This window comes from Sycon ciliatum, chromosome 13 (assembly GCF_964019385.1).
Source record: "Sycon ciliatum chromosome 13, ocSycCili1.1, whole genome shotgun sequence".
Taxonomy (NCBI): domain Eukaryota; kingdom Metazoa; phylum Porifera; class Calcarea; order Leucosolenida; family Sycettidae; genus Sycon; species Sycon ciliatum.
In genome coordinates this window covers 16,790,837-16,815,604 of record NC_088655.1, presented here as the reverse complement: position 1 = coordinate 16,815,604, position 24,768 = coordinate 16,790,837, and the positions used below count along the sequence as shown (strand labels likewise).

Genomic DNA, 24,768 nt, shown 5'->3' with positions numbered 1-24,768 from the left:
CCATGCTCCGCAATGTTCGGGCCAAATACCCGCTGACACCTCCATGATGGTTGTATCGCCGTAGAAGTGTTTGAAGTTTGACTGAGCTGTGTTGTGGTATGGCGGACGGTCTCAGTCATGTTTGCAACGGTACTGCTGTTCGCGGCTCCAGTAGCGGTCTCCATGCAGGATGCCCCGCCCGTCCATGATGGTAGGTCAGCCATATCAACGTCTAAGAAATATCGAAATTGTTCGTAGCTGCTGGGCATCAATGACGAAGCGATGATTATAGATCCCAGACCATACAGTGATCTGCAGAAGCAGAGATCTCTGTAAGAACAGAATATACTCGTATAAGCAAGCAGTGACCGACAGTGCTGATCGCTTTCAAGGAAAGAAGTGGGTCCAAAGAGATTTGAAGAACGCACGACCACGGAGTTATTAACTTTGTCAGGAGACAGAATTTGCAGCAAACTGCGACTGGTGTTGCTCAGAAGTTGGGCTGCGAACATGGCGCTATAAAAATATACCAAATATTTGGCGACTAGCGGAAGTCGGTGAGAATTGAGGTCAGCCCGAATGAGGAACGAAGATTTCGCAGTCAATATACAAGGCTGATTCGACAAGTGTTATTATTCATTTCACAACAATGAGAAAAGCAAGGGAAAGCCACCTACAACTCGAAGACCTACCACCACGCAAAATATCTATTGTATCTACCTGGTGAGGTGTAAGGTTTATCGGAGTTCCGGGTTCACCACAATGAAGTAACTTTGCACCTTTCTTTATCACCGTGTAAACTGGAAGGTTCTCTGCAAGCAAAGGAAACAGGAAAAACAGAGAAAATGCGCTAGATGCTTCCCGTAAAAGTGCAGGACCACGAAGGATTACATCATTTTTTACAACAATAACATCTGGCCCAAACTGTCACAGTTTATGTGTAAAATGGTTCATGTAGAATCGTTTGCATGTTGTCATTCACAGATGGGACTCATACGATGGTCAATTCGCGCACGGTCGAGCTCCAGCGGTAGCTTTTGCTATGGTTTGCCAGACGCTTCTTGCTTATCCAGGCGGTTTCCATGATACCATTTTGTTGTGCAAAGTTGCACAGCACGTGTGGTTGTTTTGGTGTTGTTTATATATTTTACATCGCATGTCAAACGGGCAGTTCTGCCCAATACTATGAAAGCAATGGCAACCAGTAAGGAGAGTCAGACATGAAGAGAACAAGAAATAAAAATAAAAATACGAAAATGGAAGTAGCAATGAGGGTAGGCAGGGTTAAGACGAGCAGAAAAAGGGATCTTAAATTTACAAGTCGGGTCATCGTAGCATGATTCTTTGGAGCCTCATCAGCAGGTAACGAACGCCATTACATTTAACCGAAGTAAAAATGCGCGTAGTATGCGTTTGAATTCACGGACAGATACTGTGCACTTCTACAGTTGCCTAGTTGGGCAGGACATTCCCGAGTCGGCAGCTGGCTAGGAACTCACACTGGTCCCTGTTTCCGATCCACTCTACTACATTCCATGATCACCACTGGTGTGGAACTCCCTGCCTACCGAGATTAGGATATCTGAAACCCATGGTGTATTTAGCCGGCACGGTCCCATTTCCACAGGTATAGATTCCATGCTCGAGGTTTTCTCACTTCCTGATTACCCCCTTCTTTACCAGTACCCTTTTCGCTTGCTTCTACTCAGACTTCTTAATCAACCTTTTCACATTAATCATTTTTATCTTAATATTTTCTTCCTTTTAAGAGTTGCACCCTATTGTACACGCATTGTACACGTATATTTATTCTCGGAGCCTCCCTTGATTTAGGCTTCGGCCTTTGGGGAATCTCTCAAATAATAATAACAAGAGAGCTTGGAAGCTCAGGGCCCTACGCTATGCTTTTTTGCCTTGATGACCTAGACAAAAAAAGCACGGATGTGGCACAGTTTGGTGGGTGTGAATGCCTTCGGGCTATGAGTGAGAGAGAGCTAATGCCGCGGTGGCACAGAGATATTGCCGAAGTGGCACAGTTTTGGTGGGTGTGATTGCTTTCTGGAAATGAGAGAGAGAGAGAACTAATGCCGCGCTGGCACCGAGATATTGCCGAAGTGGCACAGTTTGGTGGGTGTGAATGCCTTCGGGCTATGAGTGAGAGAGAGAACTAATGCCGCGGTGGCACCGAGATATTGCCGAAGTGGCACAGTTTGGTGGGTGTGAATGCCTTCGGGCAATGAGAGAGAGAGAACTAATGCCGCAGTGGCACGGTTTGGTGGGTGTGAATGCCTTCGGGCAATGAGTGAGAGAGAGAGAGAGCTAATGCCGCCATTGCCGAGCCACCGTGCTCACATGTTATAAATTCTTATAAATTTCTAATATAGCTATGAATAGGATGAAGGCCGCAGACATCACGCAAATACGTTACTTGTTTGACATTGTTATTTTTTTTTGCGTTTCCTCTAGTGGTTTTATTGCACTTGTATCTTGATGTTTTTTCTAACACCTTTCTATTTACAGTACTTAACTTCAGTTTCTTTGGTTGTATCCTTAGTTCCGTTTTTTCCCACTGATGATAGGAACGAGAAAATCGATTCTGGGTTTTCAATAATATTTTTGTTATAAAATACACAGTACATGTAATACATGTCAAACAAGTAACGTAGTTGCGTGATGTCTGCGGCCTTCATCCTATTCATAGCTATATTAAAATTATTATCTCCACGTAGGTTATTTATAAATTTCTTGTTTTTCTAGTTGAGGCGCCAATTGCAAGATGGCGAATGAAAGGCGGCGAGTAAATCCCGATTTGCTTTCATGACATCATCTGGATGTTCAATAATCGATCTCATGTAATAAGGCAACACTGCCTGTTTGTTCTTCGACTCTAAATAAACCAATCCAATCCAATCCAATACTGTGATGGTTGATGACTTGGGTTTGATTTGGACACAAAGTGTTACAGTAGCATAACATGATATGCATTTCAAACGTGTGGAGCGCCAGAGATCAGACAACTCTTGACTAACACAACACAAAGACAGACACAAACAGCGCCACAACACATTCACAACAAGTAAAACAATCCAAAAGCACCACACGAGTAAGAATGTCTATAATTCTGTGATTTGACTTTGTCACAAATTTAGCGACAACTTCGATCTCAGTGATCTAATCCTCATCTATCATGGATACATTTTTTATCAGAGTTTCTGCACATCTCGCGGACGTATGTTCACACGAAGACAGATGAACGCGTAAGATAGTATTCACTACTTTAAGGAACAAAACGCCGCAAATGCACACACAGGGTCATTCGGACATAGAGCCATTCCACGTATCCTCTCTTCTTCTTGATCTAGCTCTGTTTGGCATTTCCCGATGTGTCGCTGCTACCTGCAGCTCTCTGCTTGAGACGACGCGTGTTTCGAAGTTTCGCACTGTTCCGTCGATTTGTGAACCAATTTCGAATAGTTTTTCTACTAAGGCCTGTACTACTAGCCAAGTCAATTTCTTTCTCTACCGCTAGCCGTTGGTTTTTGGAAAACTCATTGTTTAGAATAGCATACTGTTCAATTGAAAGCCGGCCTCGAAGTGTTTGATGCGGGAGATTGGCACGTCTGTGCCTGTCGTCTGTCCATCTTTTGAACACCGGGTACAACAAAGACATGCGCCGTTCACTATAGTCATGGCCTTCAAACCTGAGGACAGTTTTTGAGGTAATATTATAATACGCAGGGTTTGATTCCCGCAGAATCGATGCGAGGTGATGTTGGGCGAGGCCTTCACGTCTTCTGGTGTTTACAACCAATTTACGGAATTCCTTCATTTCGTCAAACGACAGAGCAACATTTGCGTCCGAGGAAGGTGCATCTGCAATGCAGTTTGAAAGAATATTCACCATGGTGCCTTCATTAGCAGTGTGAAGGAAACTAGATGCCGGAGAAGAATCTAGCGCGGCATCAGAAGTTGTTGCGCAGTCGGTTACGGGTAAGTTCGTTAACTGACAGTCCTTGAAGATGCTCAGATCACGTGGCTGATCCTTAATGGTCTGACCATGTTCCGCAACTGATACAAACCCTGCATTTACTGAACTCGCGGTTGAAGACGTAGTAGGAAGGCAGTTTGTTCTGCTTGGATTCGATGCGCAGCCCTGCAGCCAACGGTTGATGTCTGCATCCTCTCTGCTTATCTTTAGCCAGTCCTGCGCGATTTGGTCCGCAATATCAAGGGACGTGTTTGAAAGTTCTTGTGTCTCGGCATTTGTCAACAAGGTCCTAATGGATTGCCGAAGGGGAGACGAATCCCAGGGAAGTTGATCAAAGTTGCGCTCTGATTCCAGGCTTAGCCTTAGTGGACTACTTGATGATGGTGATGTCGCCATGGATGTGTTTGATGGCTGACTGAAATGTAATCTGGCGTCAGTTACGGCCTCAGTACTTGGCGACGTTGTCCTGCTATTTGCTGCAGCATTCCAATACTTGATCCAAGAAGCTACGTCTGTCCCCGTCCGCGATAGTTGATCAGCCGGATGAACGTCGCTATGGAGGTCGAGTTCTTTTCTCTACTCCCGGGAGAGAATACCGACACGGAACAGAATATGCAGTGAGAGACGAACGTTGCGATTCATATGCGAAGAGATCACTGCGGCGTTGTGAGCTATGTTAGGACAGATTCGCTGGCAGCAACGTTTTCACGATTCGGATCTGAAAGAAAATGCTTCCTGGTCGTGTTACTTAGCGGGAAAGTAGCGCAATCTACTACAATGGAGTGTGATTTCGTACTCAGTCCTGCCATCGGTGCCTTCATCATCTTGAATGGCCTCAGTGCATTCAGATGATTGTTGCTGTCACATGTTAGCATCCATAGTATTTAATCCTGTTGAAGCTGAGCTGTAGAAGCTCAGGAAATAGCACTATTATTATCACTCAGGCTGCAACATTCATAATTATAGACATATTCTTAGATGACATAAAATCTTCAATACCCAAGAGCTACATTGTATATATTATGATATAATTACGTCGCAGTATCATAATTCTATCATCGTTCTAGCTCAATTTTTTCCCTGTCATATTCCTGTTTATCATGTTCAGCATAAGCGAAGTTGTGAATCATGCTTGCATGGTTGACTCCAACGCGTACATGCAAGTAATAATAATCATAATAATAATTAACATGTAGATGCACATCTGCTGCGTTTAAATGTTCAATAGCCAAGAGACTTGAATAACGACTGATAAAGAGATTTCCTTTGTAATCCCCATAACAACATCAACGTCCTTATCATTTGTACAATACCTGTCTTTGTACAATACCTGTCGTTGCAAATTCTTTATTTTTGTTTTCATGTTGGAGTTTGGATTGAGTTTCTTTCCTTTCTTCCTCTTCCTTCCCCTACATTGTATTTCTTGTCCCTTTGGTTTTTGGCTTTTTTCCACTTTCTTTTTGCTGTCCCACCCATGGAAATATTTCCCGGTGGGTCTGGCTTATCGCCTTCGACAGAAGTGAATAAAGGAGACATAGTAAAGAAGCTGTATATTCGCACGGAGAAGGGCTTACGCTAGTAAGCGCAGCATTCAAACTCACACTTATGCTGGTTGAGAAACTGCCAGCAACTCGTTCCTTCTGTATACTGGTTGACATTAGCACTCATAAAATATCGCACTCTTGTCAGGTTTGTTCCATCTGGCACTGATCGGTCTTTATTCCTTACTTGTGCATGCGGTCACGTGGGTCTCCATCCTGTGTTTGGACTGCTACATGTACTCGATGGCGGTTTTCTCGCCATGGATGTGTTTGATGGTTGAGTGAACTCTAATGTGATTACAGTTACGGTCTCGGTGCTAGGCGGCGATGCCCAGCTGTTCCTTGCTGTGCTACTTGACTCCATACGAGTTCCAGTGTCCGTCCCGGTTCGCAACGGTTGTTCCTTGACGATATAAAGTTATTATTATTCCCGTAGCTATGCAGAAGACGTTACTTCAGTAACGTCTGGCGCTAGCCAGGGTCCACACAGCTTTAATTTGGTGTTTGTTTGTTTGTTTGTTTGTTTGTTGGTTTGTGTCACGCCTGGCGCTATCCCGTATCTGTCCCGTACCGTATCGCACAGCTGGCCATTTGCTGGCTCCCGTATCTGTCCCGTACCGTACCGTACCATCAAACACAGCTGGCTACAAACAGCTGGCCACAATATTAGGGAGGTTTAGTTCCCACGTAACGGAAACGCGTACGTGGGTGATCTACGTAAAGTGGATGAAGGGCACCCACGTTGCAATGTTGTGTTTAGTCACACGGAACAAACAAAAGCATGAAGCGAAAGGCCAAAACCTGGTCAAAGACGAAGCTACCCCGGCCTAAGAAGCTCATCCAATATTTTGATTTCGTGCTTCGGAAACTTATTCAGCTGAGCACCCTCACAGCTCGCACAATGCGCTCCATTCTGATTTTCACCCACGTTCTGGCGGAACGTGGGTGAGCCTCCATACACGGTATGTCGTGAATCAGAAAACGTCTGTACGTGGGTCACTGAGTATCACGTGGTGCACCTACGTAAAGTACCCACGGATTACGTGGGACTAAACCTCCCTATTATGTACATGTATACGACTCCCTGTGTGTTGCAACTGTGCTTGAAGGGGACGGTTGCACTTTTTGTAGCTCTGTTTTATCTGAGTTTTCAGTCGTTCCTCTTACTAGTCTTGCCAAGGGGGTGGCTCTGGGTCCACCAGAGTTGCCCCTGGCGTATTTCTGAATTTGCTGGGGCGAGGGTTCCGCGACGCGGTCGCCAAGGCAGTGTCTTTTCAGTCACGACCGTTGTCGTCCTCGTCTCTCCATTCGCGGTGGTGTAGCTGACCCCCGAATGGTTTCAAACTGCGAAGCTCGGAGGAGTACAGTGGTGGCAGAGGCATGAGCTGTGAGTGGAGACGGTTGCTGGAGATGGATGGTGATGCAGGGAGAAGAGTTACGCTGCCTGACGCCGCGTGGGAAATTGTTTGAACCTGCAATTTCAGTTCGAGCGCGGTGGACTTCTAGACGATGTGTCCTCATGGCTGTTTTTCAACGCTTGGCCTATCGCTGATATCCCTGCGTGGGATGTTCTTCCAGTGGAGTCCAGGTGGGACTTCGGGTGCCCACACTCCATCACCTGGTTGATTGTTTCGGAACTGCAAAATAATTATTGTTTCCTATTTTGTGCGCATCTCTTGTCATCTCTCTTTTCTATACGTCGCACACCAGATGTACTACTATCGCCGTCTTTCTCTTGCTTTCTCTCCCTGCTTGCTGTTTTTTTGTTTCTGTTGCCACTGTCCCTCATCATACCCATGCTTGGGTGGTGGGCGGCGTGACCCGTTAGGGTAGCTGCCAATACAGTACGACTCCCTGATGTATAGAGAGACTTTCTGGAAAGAAATAGGGAGACGAGGAGGAAATGAAATTAGAATGGATGTTAGTTGCCGAATAGGTGATAGGATGCGTCAGCAAAAACATACTTTGGAAGAGAGATCCCGTCGTCTCCAAAATAGGCGTGAACGGGCGAGTCAGCGCCGGTCACAGGAAACGTCGGCAGGGTGATCCCGTCGACTCCAGAACGCGCGTGCTCGGCAGAGTCAGCGCCTTCCCAGGAAACATTTCCATCAGTTCCCACAACATGCACGATGAGCTAAGTAGCAAAGCATAGCGTAGGGCCCTGAGCTTCCAAGCTCTCTCGTTTGGTGTTTGTGTGTTTGTGTCACGCCTGGAGCTACCGTATCTGTCCCGTATCTGTCCCATACCTGTGATTTGGTGTTTGTTTGTTTGTGTGTATGTTTGTGTCACGCCTGGAGCTACCGTATCTGTCCCGTATCTGTGATTTGGTGTTTGTTTGTTTGTGTGTTTGCGTCACGCCTCGAGCTACCGTATCTGTCCCGTATTTGTGACTACGAAGGTTCTACAGGATTGTACCTAACAGCTGGCCACAATATTCGTCGTATTATATATACGACTCCCTGATGTAGAGGGAGATTTGGAAAGAAAATTAATAGGGAGACGACTCAGACGAGGTGGAAATAAAATTAGAATGGGCGCTAGTTGCGGAATAGGTGATAGGATGCGTCAGCAAAAACATACTTTGGAAGAGAAATCCTTTGGAAGAGAGATCCCGTCGTCTCCAAAATAAGCGTGAACGGGCGATTCAGCGCCGGTCACAAGAAACGTCGGAAGTGAGATCCTGTCGACTCCAGAGCGCCCGTGATCGGCAGAGTCAGCGCCGGTCCCAGGAAACGTCAGGACAGACGGAGGATCGACTCCAAAATAATCGTGAACGGGCGATTCAGCGCCGGTCACAGGAAACGTCGGAAGAGAGATCCAGTCGAGTCCAGAACGCCCGTGATCGGCAGAGTCAGCGCCGGTCACAGGAAACGTCAGGACAGACATCTCGTCGACTCCAAAATAAGCGTGAACGGGCGATTCAGCGCCGGTCACAGGAAACGTCGGAAGCGAGATCCCGTGGAGGCCAGAACGCCCGTGATCGGCAGAGTCAGCGCCGGTCACAGGAAACGTCAGGACAGACATCAGGACATTTTTTGCCTAGCTCATGGTACATGTTATTAGAACTGATGGAAATGTTTTTTTCCGTTGATTGGCTACATTATTATTATTATTATTATTATTATTATTTTTTCTTATTTTGTTAGGGATTTCCCAACAGGCAATGTTGCCTTTTTACTGGGAACCCTAAATGAGACTTTGTGTGAGCGCGAAACAAAGCAGGTGACTCGGCCAGGCGACAAGATGGAGGCAGCGCATTCCACCTGTCGGCACCAAGATACGCAATGGAATGGAAACCATACCGGGAGTGGCAGGCAGGCAAGACAAGAGCAGCTGTAGCTTGGCCTCGAGTTGTGGCAGCAGAATGTGGGCCAGTGCAGCGGGGAGTGAATAGGAGGCTGAGAACATCATTGTATTGCAAAAACGTTTCAATCAGTTTGAATATGAGTTAGGCAAAAGTATTTGCAGAATTTATTGCGGATTGTTATTTTTCTCTCACTTCATCCACTTTTGGTTTGCTCCTTCTTTTCCTTTTTATCTCCTTATAATAGGATTTTCTGGCCTTTTTACATTAAAAGCATAGCGTAGGGCCCTGAGCTTCCAAGCTCTCTCGTTTGGTGTTTGTGTGTTTGTGTCACGCCTGGCGCTATCCCGTATCTGTCCCGTACCGTACCATCAAACACAGCTGGCTACATACAGCTGGCCGCAATATTAGGGAGGTTCCGGAGTACGATTTTTCGTGCCAAAATCCGTAGAGGCGCTACGGATTTTTTATACGTCGTTTTCGAGCAGTGAAATGTTCCGGAGTACGGAACTTGTGTGTTTGCCGTCATTGCCTAGGTTACGATCCCAAACACGTCACATTCCCGCGCTATGCCTTTATATTTTGAAAATTTGTACCGAAATCAAAACTTCCCGCGGAAAATTCCATGTTTCTCGTACCAAATTTGTACGCGAAAAATCTTTCTGCGCCCGATGACGCAAAATCTCCATACGAAACATGGTTCGTGTGAAAGCCAGTCCACACGGATTCTCCGTGCCGAAAAATCGTATGGAGCACGCCTGAAAAAAATCCGTAGCGCCCACACGGATTTTGGCACGGAAAATCGTACCCCGGAACCTCTATTAAAATAGGGCTTTCAAACGCAAGATCATAACGTGAAGCAACTTGGAAGAATGAGTATGAATGCGAAGTGTATGGGGGAATGCATGTAGGGCGATAGTGCGGGTTCTAATCCCAGGTTATGCTAAAAAAATAGGAGAATTGAAAAATTTATAACATCTCTATGCTTTTTTTGCCTAGGTCATCAAGGCAGTAGACGGTGTCGTATTACCCTCGACCGTACCTGTCCCGTACCTGTCCCGTACCGGTCCCGTACCGTACCGTGCTATCAAAGACGGCTGGCCACAATGCATATTCAAATAGGGCTTTCAAATGCAAGATCATAACGTGAAGCAACTTGGAAGAATTAGTTTGTATGCGAAGTGTATCGGGGGATGCATACACGGTGATAGTGCGGGTTCGAATCCCAGGTTATGTCTTTAAAAAAAAAGGAAAAATTATATGAATTTATAACATCCGTATGCTTTTTTTGTCCAGGTCATCAAGGCAAAAAAGCATAGCGTAGGGCCCTGAGCTTCTAAGCTCTCTCGTTTGGTATTTGTGTGTTTGTTTGTTTGTTTCTGTCACGCCTGGCGCTATCCGTATCTGACGGCAAAAAAGCATAGGATGTTATAAATTTTTCGATTTTTCCTTTTTTTTCAGGCAAATCCTGGGAATCGAACCCGCACTATCGCCCTACATGCACTCCCCCATTCACTTCGCATTCATACCCATTCTTCCAAGTTGCTTCACGTTACATGTATTATCTTGCGTTTGAAAGCCCTATTTGAATATTGCGGGCAGCTGTATGTGGCCAGCTGTGTTTGATGGTACGGGAGACGGTGTCGTATTACCCTCGATCGTACCTGTCCCGTACCAATCCACTACCGTACCGTGCGATCAAAGACGGCTGGCCACAATGCATATTCAAATAGGGCTTTCAAATGCAAGATGACAATGTGAAACAACTTGGAAGAATTAGTATGTCTGCGAAGTGTATCGGGGGATGCATGCAGGGCGCGCGATAGTGCGGGTTCGAATCCTAGGTTATGTCTTAAAAAAAGGATTTTTTAAAGAATTTATAACATAAGGATTTTTTTAAAGAATTTATAACATCCCTATGCTTTTTTTTTTGTCTAGGTCATCAAGGCAAAAAAGCATAGCGTAGGGCCCTGAGCTTCCAAGCTCTCTCGTTATTATTATTATTTGAAACTCGGATGTTGAGCCATAAATAAATGTAGAAAGGAAACGACATTATGGATACGAGTTAAGAGTAACTCTCCATCACTGTAACATGATACTTTATACAGTCAGAAAGTGCAATAACTAGGCCCAAAACTGACAGAGTACTGAGACATTCGACGTCTTGACACCTAGGTCAACACATCTCCGTAGCGCTAACCGACAGCCTTCCAACTTGGAAGGAAGGTTCAAGGTTATGGAAAGACCAAAGAGGGGAAGGCAAGCGCAACGAAAACGAGCAAAAGCTACAGTCCGAACGGAACAAAGAATGTCGATTGTTACTGGACGATGACGAGACCAGTACGATATTTGACAAAGCTGTCTAGCTACAATTCGAAGCAGCAAAGCAGCACACGCCCTACGGAGATGTGTTGAAGCTAGGTGTCAAGACGTCGAATGTCTCAGTACTCTGTCAGTTTTGTGCCTAGTTATTGCACTTTCTGACTGTATAAAGTATCATGTTACAGTGATGGAGAGTTACTCTTAACTCGTATCCATAATGTCTTTTCCTTTCTACATTATTATTATCTCTCCTTTATTCACTTCTTTCGAAGGCGAAAAGCCAGACCCACCGGGAAATATTTCCATGGGTGGGACAGCAAAAAAGAAAGTGAAAAAAAATAAAAAAAAATAAAAATAAATAAAACCTAAAAACCAAAGGGACAAGAACTAGTTGAAGGAAGAGGAAGAAAGGAAAGAAACTCAATCCGAACTCCAACATCAAAACAATAATAAAGAATTTGCAGCGACAGGCAAAATACATCAACCAATGAAGGGAGTAGTAACAAAGGAAATATCAGTCTTTATCAGTCGTTATTCAAGTCTCTTAGCTATTGAACATGCAAACGCAGCAGAGGTGCATCTACATGTTAAGGATAGTTCTCAGTATTTTAATCGAACCTTGTATAGCCTCCTGTTGCACAATAGCCAGGTCTCTTCCCTGCACAGTCCGAAGGCATTGAGGAGTCTCCCCCACCAAGCCTCCCAGGGCACCGACAACCACAGGGACCACGTCAACCTGGTTGAGGGACCAAATCCTCGAAATCTCCCGCTTCAAATCATAATATTTCGAGCGCTTTTCAGCCATTTTCTTATTGATGTTGTTCTCACCAGGAACGCTGATGTCTATAATGTAGGCGATGCGCTCCTTGTCATCAACAAGGAGCTGATCGGGCCTGTTTGCTGATAGTTTCAGGTCAGTTGGGACCGAATACTCCCAAAAGAGGCGATACTGATCACTCTTGACCAATGCCTTGAGGTGGTGGTCGAATCGTGAAGCACCAGTAGGTAGATCTCGTGCTTTACACATTTCGAAGTGCACATACTTTACTATCCGGTTATGTCGTTCAATGTAACTGGTCCGAGCAAGAACTGGGCAGGCACTGACAATGTGGTCAATTGTTTCTAAGCTGCCCTTGCAAAGCCTGCAATTGGCATCAGTTCGGGCAATTGACTTCATTATGGCGTATTGGTAATTTTTCGTTTTGAGGGATTGGTCTTGTGCTGCCATAATCATGCCTTCAGTTGAAGGTTTCAGTGTCCTTGATTTCAACCACATGAAGGTAAGCTCCTTATCTAGGCGATTCTCCTCCAATCGGCTCCAATATCTCCCATGCAGCGGCATAGTGGAAAGTGTTTTGGATTTTCGCTCAGCGCACGCTTGTTTAATGGTATGCTTATTGGGTAAAGCTGGTCCAGCTGCTGGCAGATCCAAACTCGACAGGAACTTAGCGGCCTTTGCAGTTATTGAGTGGCTTTTTGTTGTAGGTTTTTGTTGATGATACTGATAAAGCAGGCTTATTCTGTCTATTGGGCTGGTACTCATGTAGCGGGCCAGGCCACACATGCTCCGGCCGTGCATATCCTCACAAGAGACCAAGCCCCGGCCTCCATCTCCCCTCTTCATGTAGAGCCTGTTGACTGAGGCTTTGGGGTGGTGAAATCCAGACGCAGTCAAGGCTGATCTTGTCACTCGATCTGTGGTCTTGATTTCAGCCTCGATCCAATTTACGATTCCATAACTATATGTCATAACCGGCAGAGCATACGTATTGATGGCCTTGATCATGTTTCGCGCATTCAATCCACTGTTAAGAAGCAAATACAATCTCTTTTTGTATTCTGCAGTGAGTTGCGTCTTGAGCTGCGGGTGAGGTATCATGGCTGCTTGCACTACTCCAAGGTACTTGTATGTTTCATTGAGTCGTAGCGACTCTGCAATGGTCTCATCGCCAACCTGGATAGAGCATCCTTCATCTGGTTTTCCTCTCCTGACGTGCAGCATGGCACACTTGGCCGGGTTGAGATTCATGCCGATGTCATCACCAACGCCACGGTATCGACGCATCCTGGCTGCTAGCGCAAGAAGTCGATCTTTCTTTCCCTGTAGCTTCATTTCCAACTCGTCTGTGTTTCCGACTTCAACTTCATATCTCCTCCAGAAGTCATGATGTTTCTCCGATGGATATCGTAGCATGCTGGCGAGTCGGGAAACATCCGAGCGGAGTTGATCGATTTCCTTTGTCAATCGGATCTGCCACTGCGGCGGATGGTCCTTGTCACTTCCGTTTTGCTTGGCATTGCCAGTCGGATGATTCTGACTGCCGTGGATAGTCGATATGCAAACGCAAGCACCAGCATACACGAGGCAATTGATCTCATGGAGCGACGCCTCACCATCAGGAAATAGCCGGCGACACACAAGCCTGAGCTGAGAGTTGACCATGGCGGTAACACTGTATAATAATTTATTTTGTACATGCTTTTTTGTTGGATTAGGGAGGCATTGTCGCTGTGCCATGTCGGCCACGACCTCTGCACGATACCTCTTCTCTAACTCCTCCGTTACATCACTAATCTCCTTGGGCAGCAGCTCATCTTCCAGGTTGTACTGCGCAGCATCAGTGTTGGTGGCGTTTTCTACAGTCGGTAGATTGGGTTCAACACCACACGCCACATCATCACTGTCATCACTGTCATCACTAGTACTAGGTAACTCACATGTACACGTACCGTGGGGTGAACTGCTTCCACATGCACAAGCGCACACAGCCTGGCCATGCGGTGTCATGTCAGCAGCAGTAGTCGCACCAGCAGCAGCAGCAACTGCACTAGCTGTAGTAGCACTAGTAGTACTAGCAGTTGCAGAAGCACCAGCCCCACCGCAGCACCCCGCCAGGCCACGGTCGCCTAGCGCTCCAGTCACCATGGCTTCCTCACATAGCACATCCCGAGACGCCTCTGGACTGGTCTCCGTCCTTGCTGGTTCTTCTGCCGTGCACTGCTGACGAATGGCCTCGACATCGGCGGAGGAGAGTCGTCCGCTCTTCCGAAATTCCTCGCAACTGGTTGGCCAAATTTACCTCGCTTACCTGTCTCTCCAGGCCCCTGCCACACCAAGCATCGTGCATCCGTCGCATGTACCCACGAGACTGGACACCTCCAGGCGTCGCAATTGCGTAGCACTCAGCCAACACTCTCACTTCCTCCTCCGACCAGCGCTTTCTCCGGGCCCCCTGGCCCCCATTTCCATCCATTATTGAAATAAGTATTACAATGAACAAAACGTTCAATTTTCTGAGCGGACGAGCCATTGAGCAACGCTAAGGAAGCTCTGCTCATCAGAGCTCAGAAAGTGCAACCGTTCACATCGTTAGGAAAAAATTATTATCATTATTATTATTTTAAAACGAAGGTAAGTTATGGGTCGCAAATATCCACGCAAACACACATCCAGTCATAATAAGGCACTTGTCATAAGTATCCGAACGTTTTCGGTCCCTTCTCATCAAGGATTATACAGGGAATGGCTCAAGCTGGAAAGACTAAAACTTATATAGCGTAAAGATAATTAGATAACAACACTCGTGACAAGGTGGAAAATTATCAAGTTTAGCACGACACAAAACTCGAAGGAAAATAATAATAGTGACAACAACATAGTGAGCAAATTAAGTTACATTGTTACCACCTCGACGAGGAGTAACACCAAACAATTGTAGCGACAACACATTTTCTTTCTGTACGCAAAGTTCAGGATCTAACTTACGGATATACAAACCTTCTAACACAGCCAAATGTAACGCACATCTACCACGTGACAATATTGAGAAAACATTATCACTGTACAACTCACGACAATTGGTACGGGCTGACAGATGTTGCTTGATTGACGAAGTGCGATTCTTAGCTCCATTGGGTGTTGTCTCCTCCAATGTCCCGTCATCTCGACTCTTCGGGGTGACGGGGTGACGAGAAGCCAAGTGAAAATGCGGACTGATGAGGACGAACGTACAACGACAACGGAAGTGACAACAACAGTCAATATTCGAAAACGTGGTAGACCGCGAAAACTAACCTCAATATCGGACACCGGACAAGTTGGAGTAAGAAGCTCAATAGAAATCCGCAATGGAGGAGACGTAACGGAAAGGACACCGGGTATCGCGCACCCAACGGTTAGTGTCAAGAAACGTGGAAGGCCGCGGAAATGCGAAGAGACAGATAGTGGTGATGCCACGAAGAGTCGAGATGACGGGACATTGGAGGAGACAACACCCAATGGAGCTAAGAATCGCACTTCGTCAATCAAGCAACATCTGTCAGCCCGTACCAATTGTCGTGAGTTGTACAGTGATAATGTTTTCTCAATATTGTCACGTGGTAGATGTGCGTTACATTTGGCTGTGTTAGAAGCTTTGTATATCCGTAAGTTAGATCCTGAACTTTGCGTACAGAAAGAAAATGTGTTGTCGCTACAATTGTTTGGTGTTACTCCTCGTCGAGGTGGTAACAATATAACTTAATTTGCTCACTATGTTGTTGTCACTATTATTATTTTCCTTCGAGTTTTGTGTCGTGCTAAACTTGATAATTTTCCACCTTGTCACGAGTGTTGTTATCTAATTATCTTTACGCTATATAATTTTTAGTCTTTCCAGCTTGAGCCATTCCCTGTATAATCCTTGATGAGAAGGGACCGAAAACGTTCGGATACTTATGACAAGTGCCTTATTATGACTGGATGTGTGTTTGCGTGGATATTTGCGACCCATAAGTATATGTTATCGCATGGTTGCAAGGGCCTTATGGCATATTATTGCCCCGAGAGGTTAGCCCGAGGGCCGTAGGCCCGAGGGCTAACCTCGAGGGGCAATAATATGCCATAAGGCCCGCAGCAACCATGCGATAACAAATTTATCACATGGCCCACAGAGCAGACCATTGGGCTGCTGTTGAGATTAGCCCAAATGCCAACACATTATGACCACAATGTATATTGATGTGCTATCATTATCAAAACAGGAAAAATGAAGATATTTCTCCTACACCCTAACAAAAAGTCTGCTACAGGCCATCAGAGAGTATACAGTACTGAAAGACGGAGACAGAAAAAAAGTGCCGGCACCGCATCGTCATAGCAATAGACATGGCAACGACAATAAAATACAGCAGAATCATAATTTCAGTTGAAAAATTAAGAGTGCTACCACAAAGAGTTTCTTCATGTTTACATGTGTATCAGGAAGTTGTCAAATCCAGTACTGCAACAAGTGCAAGTATTTGACGACTCCCTGGTGTGTAATTCTGAGGACAATTTTTCTTCTTTTTTTCAGCTCCAGATAGCTGTATTTTTCATTGCAAAACATTCCTGAATTGTTGTGTTTGTTGTTCAAGCAAAGGTGAAGGCAGAGGACAGATGAGCCTGGTAAGAGTTTTGCGTGGCACATGAAGACCACACACAGGCAGTGACTTTGCGAGGATTTGAAAACGCACGACGCTGAGTTGAATTTGTGTTATTTCAAATAATTGTTTGTGATCATAGTACCACTTCGAGCAGAACTGAATCTTATCCACAAGCTTACCGACGGTCAGGCTGCCAACATGACTGAACAAATGATCCCTGCAAGCACCACACGACAGACGTCCGAGGCCATGTCCATTGCCGGGATGTCCATCTCCAAAAAGAATTCCATCTTCGTCTCAATGCTACACTGCGACTCGTCGTAGAGTCGTACAGTCTACAGATCAGAGTCGTCGTAGTCACGCGATCACTGAAATAAACTATTTTTTTTGCGGGCAAATAAACTATTTTTTTGCGGGCAATATCGCATATTATTGCCCGCGGCGCGAAAGGTGCTGATTCGCTGGAGTACGGGCAACAATCACGTGCCATGTGATAATTATTATTATTATTATTATTTATACAAAAGAGAAAGACCAAGGAACTACAAGTTACGCTATACTGTCCACTAACACCACCAGTTACTAATCAATCAGCTCGTGCGATAACATTGCACGACACTGACCGACGGTACTGAAGTTCTACAACTAACTGGCTAACAGTTCTAGCACATCTTGGATGCGCACTCCAACAGCCTTCCAACTTGGAAGGTTCTAAGTTATAGAAATAAAATAACGAGGGGAAGGTGAGCGCAACCAAGATAAGCACTAGCTGAAAGTCTCCGCTGTGAAGGACTCTCCATCTGAGTCCTTTCCTGCACACCGGATGAGCCGTCTCAGGGGCGTGCTCGGCCCCCCAACTAGGGGGGGTGCACGGGAGCCGAGGGGAGCCCCCCCGGCAATTTTCTGCAATTTGTTTGCAACCTTTCTTGAATTTTAGAGCATATTTGCATACATTACAATTGCAATTACCCAGATTGAAAATTTTTGGGGGGTGCACGTGCCCCCCGTGCCCATCGCCGAGCACGCGCCTGCGTCTTTATCTATACGGCGAAACGATCGTCGTGTGAAACTGCTGCTTGTTACCGCTGCTTATTATTATTATTATTATTATTTGAAACTCGGATGTTGAGCCATAAATAAATGTAAAAGAGAAAAGGACATATGGATACGAGTTAAGAGTAACTCTCCATCACTGTAACATGATACTATATACAGTCAGAAAGTGCAATAACTAGGCACAAAACTGACAGAGTACTGAGACATTCGACGTCCTGACACCTTTGTCAAATATCGTACTGGTCTCGTCATCGTCCAGTAACAATCGACATTCTTTGTTCCGTTGGGACTGTAGCTTTTGCTCGTGTTCGTTGCGCTTGCCTTCCCCTCTTTGGTCTTTCCATAACCGTGAACCTTCCAAGTTGGAAGGCTGTCGGTTAGCGCTACGGAGATGTGTTGAAGTTAGGTGTCAGGACGTCGAATGTCTCAGTACTCTGTCAGTTTTGTGCCTAGTTATTGCACTTTCTGACTGTATATAGTATCATGTTACAGTGATGGAGAGTTACTCTTAACTCGTATCCATATGTCCTTTTCTCTTTTACATTATTATTATTATTATTATTATTTATTAAATTTTTGATAGGGCATTCCCACAGGCCTAAGGCCTTCTTACGGGGTACCCTATATGTTTTTGTATAGATGAGCGGAAGTCTGATAGCGTGGAGCAAAAATGAACAGAAGCAGGGAGCGAATTCCAGCGATCTGCACCTAAGAAGCTTAATGCGTACAAGCCATAGCGGTTATTAGCCGGGGGAAGAGCATATTCTCCATCTAAATTGTCATAGTCGAAGTACAGTGCTGTTTTACTGAGGCGTTCGTTTTTTTCATGATTGTTGTTCGCATAGCTTCCCCTTTTATTGATCTTCGCATATGTTGAGCCACACAAGTTATTATGGAATGTTGCTTTGCGTTCGTGGTTTGACCGTATTGTCCAATGGTCTTGCCAGTATCGTCATCGACATGCATGAACATCCGCTAGCGTCCTACGTTTATGACATAAACTTGAGCCTCCCAAGTTGGATGGTCTGTTGCTTTGCGTCGTCGAGTTGTAGTAAGGCCGGTATGTCCAATAGTCTTACTAGTTTCGTCATCATCTAGTAACTTTCGGCATTCTTTGTTGCCGTGATGCGTAGCTCGTGCTCTTCTTCGTTGCGCTTTCCTTCCCCTCTTGGACCTTTCCGAACCTAGATACACCACGGGGATTCAGATATCCTTATCTCGGTAGGCAGGGAGTTCCACGTGGTGATCATGGCATGTAGTAGAGTGGAGCGGAAACAGGGACCAGTATGCCAGAGATTGCCTTCTAAAGAATACGATGTGACGCTACATATGCACCGGAATTCCACTGCAAAAAGATATTTGAACAGCGCTGTCCATGGTTTGTCAATAATTATTATCTTATTGGGACGTCGTGAACTGGTTGTGATATGTATACCAAAATCACCTTGCCTGATGATTGCGTGAGCATGAAACTTAAAGTAGCAGCAAACAAGCCTTGATTGTCCTTGTTGTTCTGTTGAGTATTACACTCTGCCTTTGTGGTGTTGAGCATTGTCAGCACTCTAGGTATATCCTTCGGTATACCAAAATCAGATAAGTAGTGGGGATAGACATTAACGTACTTCAAGAGAAGGACAAGAGAGATGTGTTGCCTTCTATACTGCAAAGACTCTAGAAAACATAGCATAAAATTAAGATTTTCCTTCGTTTCATGTGTCTTAAACTGAACCGCTTTCTTCCGCAAAAAGGCGCGGCATACCTTCGCCTACAGAACATCCAATGCTGAAAGCTGCTGTGCAGTCATGCGGCAGTGCCAGACCGGAATTGCATATTCTAACGCAGGCCGAACATACTGTTTCCATAGCAATAATGTTACAACAACAGATGGTGGCAGAGACCGTGCCATGAAGCATAGCAGGTGCACTCTCCTCGAGAAAGAGGCGTGGATGGTGTCGCGGTGGGCTTCAAACTGCATAAAATTTAAAAAAAAACTGCATTTGAGTCCCAATTCAACTGCTTGGCAATCTTCTCACACGATGACCAAGTACCGTTTGGATGATGACTCTCGCCGTAGGCTTGTTAAGAATTTTAAAGTCGTTTTTGTCAAAGTGTCTTCTTCCAGTACAGGTGAAATCCTGGTAATTCGAACCTCAAAATGCCAGGAAAAATCTTCTAATTATCCGGAAATTCTAATTATTCAAACATGAACCCACAACACAATATGTATGTCAAAATGCTCTCATGGTCACGCAGAGTTGCGCTATGGACCTTGGACACAAATTTTACGGACACTGAGCTGACAGGCACAGCCTGCTCGTGCAAACTGAACTGACCAGTACAGTGTACAGTGAACTTCGAATTATCAGCACAAATCCCGCATATGTTCTATGTAAGTGGAATCTGTGGGACTTCTAGTTAACCGGTCATGTCCAGTTCGAGGGTCGAATTATCAGAATTTTTTATGTGGGAATCGTATTGATAGAAATCGGTCCTGGAAAAACGGTAAAAGCGGTATGTTCGAATTCAGCCATATTCGAATTATCAGGATTCCAACGACCGTTTTCAAAGTTATGGATTTGTTTCCCATTGTATTGGGTTTTGAATCAAGAATTCAGTTGTTCGCTGACTATTCGAGTGCTCATATTTCTCTCTAACCGCTTCTTTTTGAAACGGTATGTCAAATCTGTTACTGCTTGAAGAGAGGGTGAAGCCTCGTCGTCATGGTTATCAGAGTCCTTCTCCGAGCCTCCGCTGTCCGCGGCATATCCAGATGGACTAGTTCCATCTGAACTACTTCCAGAAGCACTATCAGCGGAGAACACCCTGTTCGGTGGCTTTTTCTCAGACGAATCGCTTTAAAACTCACTAGCAGACGCAAAACCCTGTGTTGACTCGGTCTTGGTCGGTGCTCTCTCAGATGGCCTTTGACCAGCCCAGCTACCCACTGGTACAGCGCCATATGGCGAGAAGCTGCTGGATGCCACACCTTGTTGTTGTTGTAGAAGTTTATTTAACGTCGCACCACAAACAGGCGATTTCGCCTCCTTTGATACATGTGGACGACAGAAGGAGTGAGAGAGAGGGGGGGACAGAAGTATGGAGAGAGGAAGGGTAGAAATAAATAGGCAATCAACCTCAGGGCTACACCAAAGCAAAAACGGAATGGGAACAATACAAAATAGCTTCATACATAATTATTGCAAAACACGTTTACTATTCTTCAGTCCGCTATACCACAGAAACACACTAGCCGAAAAGCATTTAAACGGAGCCATGATGCGCTTTTAGCAGGGCACAGAACTGAAGGTGGCTGGGCTCGGAACGGAGATCAGGCGGGAGCTGGTTCCACAGGACTGCGCCGATGAACTGCATGGTCGCTCGACCTGCAGGACCGGGCCAAAATGGTACTCGAACGAGGTGATGTGCTGCTCCCCGAGTGCGGTCACCAGTAACTCTCACGAAGAAGCTGGTGAAGAGGGAGCTAGCTCGGGAGAACAGACAACGACGGACAAAGATGAGGAGCTTAATCTTAAACATGTCCTCCAGGGTGGTGAGGCTCGTGCGCGACCACGGTGGCAGACCGAAGAAGCCGCGGATAGCGCACTTCGTTAGACGTGTGAGGGGCTCCATGTTGCCAATTTGAAGTGACGGATAAAAGGCGTTGGAAGCGTACGACAACCTACCCTGGATCATCGACCTGTAAAACAGGATCTTTGACGCCAGGGTGAGGCTTCGGCGGCTCCGCCACAGCGCACCTACTGACTTCCGCACCTGCTGGATTGTGTGATTGACGTGAGGCTCCCAGGAGAGCTGCCCATCTACCATTACGCCCAGGTACCGTGCTTGTTCCACAACTGCAAGGGCTGCATTCCCGCAGCGAATTCGATTGTTATCTGTGTCAGGGGCTGGGCCTCTTGGGGTAATCAACAGAGCTTGCGTTTTCTTTTGGTTCAGCATTAGTCCGCGGTCCCTTGAGACGAACAATTACAAGATGATTTACTGGTTAGCGGGATACACCTATCTGGGTGGCTGGTCTCCGACGATGCAAGCCATTTTCAGTTGTAGTGTCATGGATCAGGCAAGAAAAGTCCGCATCGCAGCTGTGTTTCTCCTGACTTCGTCATACTGGTTGTCCTTTTTGGGGCTCTTGACGACAACACAACACTCACAAGTCAACAGGCTCCAGTTGGCCGATGACCCACTCAAACAACTGGTCCTTTCTCGACATTATTTTCTTCTCAGAAAACGCCTCGCTCTTCCGCCAGGTTCGGAGCAGAGCAGCCTCGGCCTCGTAGGTCCACGGACTCATCTCGAAAAAAAGAGGAAACAAAACAAGCCTTGAAGAGACGAATGTCGAATGACTGCTCAACTCGAGCAACTGTCTTGAAACTAATTTTACTTGAAAGACACTTAACTGTTTTTCCGCCAAGCGTCACTCCCATCAGCGGCAACGCAGCCGATTGCCCCGCGTCAGACGCAGCAGCGTCTGACGCTCAAACTTGCCTCGTTGCCATGGAAAAGCTCATGATTCTGACGCTGACGCAGCATTTTTGCCGTAGTGTGACCGAGGCCTTAGGGCCTGGTCAGACTGCGGCAAAATCGAAATAATCCTAGGATTTAAATCCGAATCTCCATAGTAACTTGCCGCCAGAGCGGCAAAAGCGAGAGTTGACGCTCCAAAAAAAAAGCAAGAACGGACCACGCTTTTCCGCTCCAAACCGGATTTGACGCTGATACGCCATTGACGCTGATAATCACTGATTTTTTCATCTCGATATCGAGGAGCTAATTGGCCACGGACAACAACAAAACTCATAAGGATGGTTGCAAGGATTGCACTGAAGGTGTTGACGATCCCCAAGGTGAAGGAATTTGACGTCGTTCGTGGAGATTACCACTTGACGCTCGAAATGAAGTTTGAATTTTCACTCTCCCCACATGTGTAGTGTGATCGCGATTCAAATTCTGGACGCTGTTCTGTTTTCGTCAGGCAACCAAAATTTGCCGCAGTCAAGAATAGTGCGGCCAGCTGTATGTGGCCAGCTGTGTTTGATGGTACGGTACGGTACGGGACAGATACGGGATAGCGCCAGGCGTGACACAAACACACAAATACCAAACGAGAGAGCTTGGAAGCTCAGGGCCCTACGCTATGCTTTTTTTTTTAACTTGGTAAACCGGCCTCTTGTACGGGCAGAATTTAGTAACACAGTGATTTTTTGCCTTGATGACCTAGACAAAAAAAGCATAGGGATGTTATAAATTCTTTAAAAAATTCTTTTAAAAAAAACATAACCTGGGATTCGAACCCGCACTATCGCGCGCCCTGCATGCATCCCCCGATACACTTCATACTAATTCTTCCAAGGCTGTGTTTACATGAAGCGTTTCAACCCGGGTTGAGTTCGACCCGGGTCAGATTTCAACCCGCCTCGTACACAAAATGAATGGCGCGTTTACATGACGCATTGCGCTTGACCCGGGTTGAAATTTCGCCCCAGGTTGAAACCAACCCGGGTCAAGAAAATCGTACAAACGTACTTCGAAGTACTTCTGTGCGTATCTCGCGCCAGGTTTGAACAGCACTGCAGATGCAAATTTCGCGCGAACGGATTCACGTGACCATACAGGACTGTAGAAGTGGACTTTTGGCGGCATCCCAGGATGTGCCTGAAAAACAATAGGAGAATTGAAAAATTTATAACATCCCTATGCTATTTTTGCCGTCAGATACGGGATAGCGCCAGGCGTGACACAAACAAACAAACAAACAAACAAACACACAAATACCAAACGAGAGAGCTTGGAAGCTCAGGGCCCTGCGCTATGCTTTTTTGCCTTGATGACCTAGACAAAAAAAAGCATAGGGATGTTTTCTTTAAAAAATCTTTTTTTTTAACCTGGGATTCGAACCCGCACTATCGCGCGCCCTGCATGCAGCCCCCGATACATTTCGCATACATACTAATTCTTCCAAGTTGTTTCACATTGTGATCTTGCATTTGAAAGCCCTTTTTGAATATGCATTGTGGCCAGCCATCTTTGATGGCACGGTACGGTAGGGAATAGGTACGGGACAGGTACGATCGAGGGTAATACGACACCGTCTAGCTGCCCGCAATATTCAAATACGGCTTTCAAACGCAAGATTAACGTGAAGCAACTTGGAAGAATGGGTATGAATGCGAAGTGTATGGGGGAATGCATGTAGGGCGATAGTGCGGGTTCGAATCCCAGGATATGCCTGAAAAAAGGAGAATTGAAAAATTTATAACATCCTATGCTTTTTTGCCGTCAGATACGGATAGCGCCAGGCGTGACACAAACAAACAAACAAACAAACACACAAACAAACAAATACCAAACGAGAGACCTTGGAAGCTCAGGGCCCTGCGCTATGCTTTGTTGCCTAGCTCATCGTGCATGTTGTTAGAACTGATGGAAACGTTTTTTCCTTTGATTAGCTACTTCATTGTATTGCAAAAATGTTTCAATGAGTTACTGAAGTAACGTCTTCTGCATAGCTATGGGACCGGCGCTGACTCTGCCGATCACGGGCGTTCTGGAGTCGACGGGATGTCTGTCCTGCCGTTTCCTGGGACCGGCGCTGACTCTGCCGACCACGGGCGTTCGTCTTCTTCTTCTTATTATACTGACGGCAACTAACATCCATTCTAATTGCATTTACTCGTCTCCCTACTTCGTATTTCTTTCCAGAAAATCTCCCCATACAGCAGGGAGTCGTTTACATAATATGACTCCCTGCTATACATCTACATGACTGTATACACGTTATAATTATTATGCTATCGGCCTACATGCGATTCCCGGGCTGTTCGACAGGCGGCCCAGCCAGCCTGCTAGTGGGATCTCGGCCTCGCACACAAATCCACACAAAATGGTACTGCACTAAATGCATTCCCCGATACACTTCGCATATATACTCATTCTCTTGATGGTACCGTACACTTGATGGTACGGGACAGGTACGGGATAGCGCCAGGCATGCCGATGGCACAAACAAACAAAAATATTGTGGCCAGCTGTCTTTGTTGGTACGGTACGGTACGGGACAGATACAGGATAGCGCCAGGCGTGACACAAACAAACAAACAAACAAACAAACAAACAAACAAACAAACAAACAAACAAACACCAAATTAAAGCTGTGTGGA

At 45.8% G+C, this 24,768-nt stretch overlaps 1 protein-coding gene across 1 annotated transcript; it reads right to left on the bottom strand.

Annotated features, from left to right (window-relative positions):
• Nucleotides 1-2,567: 2,567 nt before the first annotated feature.
• Nucleotides 2,568-4,669, bottom strand: LOC135829732 (POU domain, class 5, transcription factor 1.2-like). Its single transcript, XM_065342124.1, has one exon. The coding sequence runs from the start codon at nt 4,361-4,363 to the stop codon at nt 3,338-3,340; it is 1,026 nt and encodes a 341-aa protein (XP_065198196.1). The 5' UTR covers nt 4,364-4,669; the 3' UTR covers nt 2,568-3,337.
• Nucleotides 4,670-24,768: the final 20,099 nt, after the last annotated feature.

Excerpts from the sequence above, each read along its gene's own strand:
- LOC135829732 (XM_065342124.1), bottom strand. The coding sequence starts at position 4,363 with ATGGCGACATCACCATCATCAAGTAGTCCACTAAGGCTAAGCCTGGAA.